The following is a 7,183-nucleotide window of genomic DNA, read 5'->3' as shown; positions in this document are numbered from 1 at the left end:
ACAACGGGTTCAAGTCGGTCACGGGGATTCCCTTGCTTGCTTTGACCAACAGAAAGCTGATTGGTTAGAAAGTTGTGTGAGCTGTGCTTCATACATTGCTACACCATTGACAATTAACCTTTTTTGCCCACGAAATTTCACTAATGTGACCACACTTTTACAGAGGATTGCTGTAACGTTTCAAGCATGCATTATACAGGAAAACAACATGGAGAAACGGGTAAATCAAAAAGACATTTGTAAACCTTAAGATCTAACTTGACTGTTGAGTGTCTTTACAAATGTAAAACTCCATTAAATGTTTAACCAAAGGAAAAGAAAAAAGGCAGCCGTTATTTTATGTGAAGGTTTAGTACTAGTGCATAGTAAAAACATATGTACAGAACTTCTGTCCACACCAATATTATGTCAGACCACTGCAATCATTTCAGTACTTATGTACATCCAGATAACATCTTCATTCACTGTTTGTTCTGTCTATACACTCATCGTACAACAACCTAGGCTTTAACTCCATCTCAACCTTGGACTTCCACCTCTACTCACAGTTCTCTGAGAACCATAAAAAAACATTAATTTCACCTCAAAGAGGAGGACCACTGATTTTGACTATTGTTAAAGCGTTTTATTGATGTAAAGAGTCTTTCTTAAACAATAATGAAATTAAACTGAAGGTGGAGACAAAACAATCAAAAAGAGGAATATATTTTGACCCTCCCTGACTTAGTATCCACACAGTATCATTGCGAGAGGTCTGTGGTAAACATGGAATTCTGGGAAGGGCTCTGTGACGTTTAACCTGTGAACTGCATTGATAATACCTCAGTCATTCTAGTAAGTGAAATCCTTCTTTTACCTATATATACACAGAAACAAAAGCTGATGAACTATATGAACATACACACACACACACATATAGTGCCTACATTTGACCAAAGCATCACTTGGGAACAGACATATTTTTTTCATAAATAACAAATTGAATATGGAATAAACAGGCTTTAAATATGCGCTCATGAAAGTGAGCATTACAGTCGATGACCGTTCAAGATCTGATTGGCTGTTGTTGATACTGACGTCTTGAAGAAGTTATCCTCTTTCAGTTTCAAGTGTTCAGGCAGGTCCAGCTTTGTCTTCGCCTCTTCAATGTCACTATGAATCGCTGCTATCAACTCATCTGTGAGGAAGACACAGCAATGGGTTCATTTATCCGTGTGAACAAGTTTGTTTGGGTGGGTGAACAGGGTCAAAGAGATCATGTGATGTGGGAGTGATTTCAAGAGAGCAGCTCAGTGCGTCTTACCAAGCGATGTGAATCCTCTCTCAGGGCGAATGTAGCCAACCATGGCCACGCTCAATATCTGATCGTAGAAATCTTCCTTAAACGTGTGGATCACATGCGTTTCCTGTCACACAGAGCGATAAATACATGATATTTGATATCAGACTCGGGTATAATGTACTAATTATTTACGTCACTATTAACATTTAATGAATGCAAAGATATCAACTCTTCAGCTTGTAGATGTTTGCACACTCTAGAAAGGTTGACATGGAAATACCATAGACTTCTTTGTGTTTTTGTAGTAAGGGTTCCAGCCGATGCTCATCACCATCTTGTGAATGTCTCCATTATCCACACGAGCCCATCCGTAGTAGATGCCGGTGCTGATGTCAGCGGGGAGATTGTCCACAACCGACTCTGGGAAGTTTGCTGAGATCGGAATGGAAAGAAAACATTTTATTAGGATGTGCATTTACAAAATCTATGCCAAATATGGATCTACGCACAAGTATTTAAGTAGTATTAGGGAAGAGACTGTTTCGATTATGTCATTTGAGCCGCAAGTCTCTGATTGGGAAATGTTCTTTTATGAATCATGGGTAATGTAGTTTTTCCATACCACTGTTAAATATAAATGGTTTAAATAATGCAATCTGATGGCTTCAACATACCATCGATTAAACTCAGAGCTCACAGTATAAGTCTGTAAAGGTTTATAAGGTATGATTAAACAAAAAAATAAATTTCCATTTTGAGAAAATGAATGGAATTTTTTTTTTTACTTCTGAACCGGACTGTTGCTCTATTATGCAAAAATAAATGACTGTTCAATGTGGTGGCTCATAATCAAGCATTTTACAGATTCACGTTATAGATTAATTTGGGCAGAACTTTATCTGAAAGATCACATTCATTACAACAAGTTAGCCTATTTATTAGCATCGTTTTTTTTACAACTGAACTGAATATCAAATTGTGGCGGTTTAATTCCTAAAGCGCAGACATTATCAAATGATTATAACATCTTGTGTTTAAAATACTACTTTACGAATTTTTTTCACCCAAAAATAATTTACTCGTATCGTCATTTTAAACCGAATGTTAGCCACTGACGTCACCACCGTACACTTTTATTGTACCTTTTCCCATTCAACAAAAGTAACACTCACTTCTGTGTCTCACGGAAGAAAGTCAGACAGGTGAGAAACAACATAAGAGTGCGGAAATTATGTCAGAAGTTTTATTATTTGGATGAAATGTTTCTTTAAGTCTTATTCTCACCTGTTGGGATGCCCAGGTCTTTGCTTCCCCGTCCGAATCCGTGGATAACCTTCCCCCGGCAGAAATAAGGCAAACTCCTCATGTCAACGCGTAAGTGATTCAGAGATCCAGACAGGTGTCCGCTTCGGTTGAGGACAGTGACCCTTCTTCTAGACTCTTCTCTCTTATCTAATGCCCGTTTTTTATGTATATAGGAAATATCAGTTTTAAAATGAAGAGCCTTGATGTCTCAGTCCCAGCTGTTGTGAATCTTGAGACTAAATGAAGAAGTGAATGAAGAAGAATATCCTCTGAGATACCACAGGTCTGTAATTGCTCCTTACATTATGTGACCGGTCGGCCAACTGTGAGTGTCGCACCGCACGTCATACTAGCAGGGTTTTTTTTCCCCAACGACCTTGCTACGTATTTCCTTTAGGATTAATTCAAAATAAAAGTCCTGCAATTTTACTAAGACAAATATTTTTTCCAATAGTTTTTTTTTTGTGTGTGTGTGTGTGGGTACAAATGATTTAATTCAGTTCGTACGACTTTAATTAAGTGACTACACAAAAATTATAATTTGTAGATATTTTTGTCCGTTCACAAACGATGGCAGGAATAATAAAGTAGGCTACACATTATCAAACTAACCAACCTCAGAGACCTTCCCAACTCGTACTGCATGTCATGATGACACAATCTGTACAAAAGGTCTGATATCATATGATTATTCGAGACCTTTGCATTAGTCATAGATTATATATAATCGTTAGATTTAATTACCTCACCGTATAAATAGCTTCAGTATGAATTTGAATTATGAATTCATTTTATGTGAACGTTTATATACACACTACCGTTCAAAAGTTTGGGGTCAGTAAGAATTTTAATTTTATTTTTGTAGGAAAGAAATAAAATAAATCAATATTTTTATTCATCAAGGATGAGTTAAACTGATCAAAAGTTACAGTAAAGACATTTATAATGTTAGAAAATATTCTATTTTAAATAAATGCTGTTCTTTTGAACTTTCTATTCATCAAAGAATTTGAAAAAAAATTGTACACAACTGTTTTCAACATTGATAATAATAATGAATGTTTCTTGAGCATCAAATCATCATATTATAATGATTTCTGAAGGATCGTGTGACACTGAAGACTGGAGTAATGATGCTGAAAATTCAGCTTTGATCACAGGAATAAATTACAGTTTAAAATATATTAAAATAGAAAACAGTCATTTTAAATTGTCATAGTATTTCACAATATTACTGTTTTTTTTATTGTTTTTGTTTTGTTTTTTGTTTTGTTTTTAATGCAGCCTTGGTGAGCAGAAGATACTTCTTTTAAAAACATTAAAAAATCTTACTGACCCCAAACTTTTGAAAGGTAGTGTATATATATAACAAATTACTATATATACAATTTCTCAGTAAATTGCTACTATTCGTTTGCATTTGAGTTTCCGATAGCCATGCATGTAAATTAGTTTACTTTAATCCAACCCATAGTCTCTTATTCTTACTCTTGTTCCCTAAAAGAAGTCAGTGACCAGAAGGTGTCGCCATTTACCTGGTGTGAGCTATGAGAGCGCTGTGACGTTCTCTCAATCATTCTTCCATCATTTGAGTATGTAACACAAGATTCCTCTCATACTCTTTTAAATAATAGCTTTTTCTTGCATTAGCCATGTCGTTAAATTAAGATTATTAATTCATCAATTCATTTAATTTCAAATTAAAACATAACCGCAATCTCATACAAAAATACATTTGCGTTCCATTTTCAAAGTCCTTAATCCACTGTTTTAACACTATTAGCCTATAGTGTTGTTACCAAGAAAATAAAGAAATAATGAAAAAGAAAAAAATACGGAAAAAATGTAAGGAAAGAATCTTCAAATAGCCTATTAATACAATTAATATTCATCAATATTATAATATCGTCACGGGGTTATGTCAATTCTTTTTGGGGCAAATTATAATGTAACAGATTAAAACCTAAATAAAAATATTTTTCACCACGAGAGCAGTGTCATCTTTAGCCCCCTAAATTTCCACCCAGCCCCCCTAAAATTTGCGAATAACTAAAATGTACACTAATTGTGATCGCCTCAGTCCCCTTTAAAACTTATATGAAACCGCAGGCTTCGGCTCGTCCCCGTATTATGGTCTGCTTTATTCAGCGTCTTCTTCAATCCGTAGCAGCGCAGTGCCAGCAAAAGCAGAGGACAACGTGTGTACATTTATTAATAGGCTATATTGTTATGATATCTGCATCTGTGTTGTTCTTTATAAATGCAGTTTACATAATATGATGTATGATGATAATATGAATATGATGATAATTCATGTAGGTTTCCCCATCCACTGTAAAATCTGGGATAATTATTCATTTAGGCCTATTTCCTGTCATCTAACTGTGACTTTTACAACTTTTGCTATACTTCATACTTCAGTACAATACAATTGCTATATATATATATATATATATATATATACATTATATTCAAAAGAACTATAAAAGGGAGTGGAAATGGCAAATGAGCTACTGAGTGGTCCTCTGCAGCCATCTACTGGTTATAGTGGTCATTTTCAAAGTGGGAACTTTTTCAAACTTTTTCATATTAAAAGTGTGTTTGTTTTCCACCAGGTGACAGAAATCCTCCACTAAATATTCAGGGATTGACTTGATAGGTAGTGTACAACTAACTGTATTGTTCTGCCTACACTAGTATAGTATATTCAATCATTTTTTTAAGTCATATCCTCATTGGACATCCTAATATCCTAGAATCGCCCGTGCGCGGGAGATTTATCATATCATTTGTATTATGTTGGATATAACTCTTTAACTTTTAAGGTTAAATTAAATTGAATTTCACAATTAGGCTACATCCTGTGAATAGCCATGCACACATAACAGTAATGCTCCATATAACCCTGTGCATACAACCCATACCTGAGTGCTAGTTCAGCCAAAAATACAAAATTCTGTCATCATTTACTCACCCTGAACCTGTATGAATTTCTTTCTTCTGCTGAGCACAAAAGAAGATATTTTGAAGAATGTCGGTAAACAAACAGTTGAGGGGCACCGTTTACTGTGGAAGTCAATGAGGCCCATTAAATGTTTGGTTACCGACATTCTTCAAAATATCTTCTTTTGTGTAAGCCTATAAAGCCTGTACAGAATGTTATTGTGTGTTGGTGTGGATGCTAATATAGATATTGTTAGATATTGTTCTTGGTGTGAAGGAAGCTTAACTCAGATATTTTGCTGTGAATTTTACAACAAACTACTTTACAGTCAAAAGAGGCACCATTTCTTATACTTTTTTTCCCCACTATAAAATCACAATGAAACTAACAGCATTTTTTTCCAGTATTGTGACATACATGCGAGTGCAACAGATTACAGAATAAAATGTAGAGCAGGGACTTAGTTCTATCTGTCATTCATTTGTTGATTGGATTTTGAAATTTCAGTTTAGCACTCAAAAAATTTAAGTTAGGGTTAGGTTTAGGCTAAACGATTGGAAAAGTCTGTCATAAGTGACCAGAGAAATCAATGTATATACGTTTGTGTATTAATGTATGCAAAATCTGTCATTATTTACCCAGCCTCATGCTACCTTCAACACTACACAAGAGAAACTAAAGCAAGAAAAAGCTCAGGAAAAAAAGCAAGTCCCTCTAAGGAGTCAGCTGGTGTGGCAGTGTATCCCGTCAGGCCCAGGTCAGTGTCTGGAAGCGATGAACTTCCACACACCCACACTCGGAGCATGAGCCTCACTGGCTGTGGTTGCAACACAGCAGTAATGAAGCAGGTAATGCATGCTTAATGAAGCATAAACGCATTTAAACACAGCTACACAGGAGAGATTAACAGCTTGTATACTCACATTATACACCCACTCCAACATTATTACAGAAGCAGTCTCTCTATAGTTTCCCCTCATACACACACGCACTCCTCAAACACACCTGTGAATAAACATTCAACTGCTATGATAGTCTCTTGCCATCTGTTCATCTCTGCCCCGCTCTCCTCTTTCTGCAGCTACAGCGCTCACAGACGATTGATCGGGCTGATAATAGACAGGGCAAACGTCCTCAGTAGATTTGTTTAATGTTTTCACTATCTTTGGGCTTTTGCCTCTTTTATTAGACAGAGATCATGGAGAGAAAGGCGAATCGGAGTAAAAACAGGTTGCAGGCTAGATTCAAACTCGTGTGAGCCCCACAGCTCAACACTTCTGGCATGACTTCGCCTTGGGTTAGTTCACCCAAAAATGAAAATGATTCCAAATTTACTCACCCTCAAGCCATCCTTGGTGTGTATGACTTTCTTCTTTCAGCTGAACACAATCGGAGTCATATTAAACAATCCCCTGGCTCTTCCCAGCTTTATAATGGGAGTGAATGGTACCTTGGTTTTTGAAGCCCAAAAAAGCACATCTATCCATCATAAAAGTAATCCATACAACTCATGTGGGTTAATAAATTGCTTCTTAAGCAAAGCGCTGGGTTTTTGTAAAGAAAATATCCATATTTAAAACTTTATAAACTATAATCACTGGCTTCCGGCAACGGTCATACATGAACTCACGAGAGAGTCGAGTTCCGGCGGA

General features: G+C 36.0%; 1 protein-coding gene across 1 annotated transcript; it reads right to left on the bottom strand.

Moving 5' to 3' along the window:
• Positions 1-706: 706 nt before the first annotated feature.
• rfk (riboflavin kinase) lies at positions 707-2,971 on the bottom strand. The gene is made up of 4 exons (XM_081349392.1): positions 2,567-2,971; positions 1,563-1,714; positions 1,304-1,406; positions 707-1,177 (listed from the first exon to the last, which is right to left on the bottom strand). Exons 1-4 carry the CDS (start codon positions 2,646-2,648, stop codon positions 1,029-1,031), a joined length of 486 nt encoding a protein of 161 aa, XP_081205518.1. The 5' UTR covers positions 2,649-2,971; the 3' UTR covers positions 707-1,028.
• Between the last annotated feature and the right edge of the window lie 4,212 nt (positions 2,972-7,183).

Source organism: Scardinius erythrophthalmus (genome assembly GCF_964197995.2).
Source record: "Scardinius erythrophthalmus genome assembly, chromosome: 20".
NCBI classification, from domain to species: Eukaryota; Metazoa; Chordata; class Actinopteri; order Cypriniformes; family Leuciscidae; genus Scardinius; species Scardinius erythrophthalmus.
This window is presented reverse-complemented; position numbering and strand designations above follow the sequence as displayed.

Coding starts and splice junctions, on each gene's coding strand:
- rfk (XM_081349392.1), bottom strand. CDS start 2,648: ATGAGGAGTTTGCCTTATTTCTGCCGGGGGAAGGTTATCCACGGATTC. Junction 1,407..1,562: donor AAAACACAAAGAAGTCTATG/GTATTTCCATGT, acceptor TCTGTGTGACAG/GAAACGCATGTGATCCACAC. Junction 1,178..1,303: donor GAGAGGATTCACATCGCTTG/GTAAGACGCACT, acceptor TCTTCCTCACAG/ATGAGTTGATAGCAGCGATT.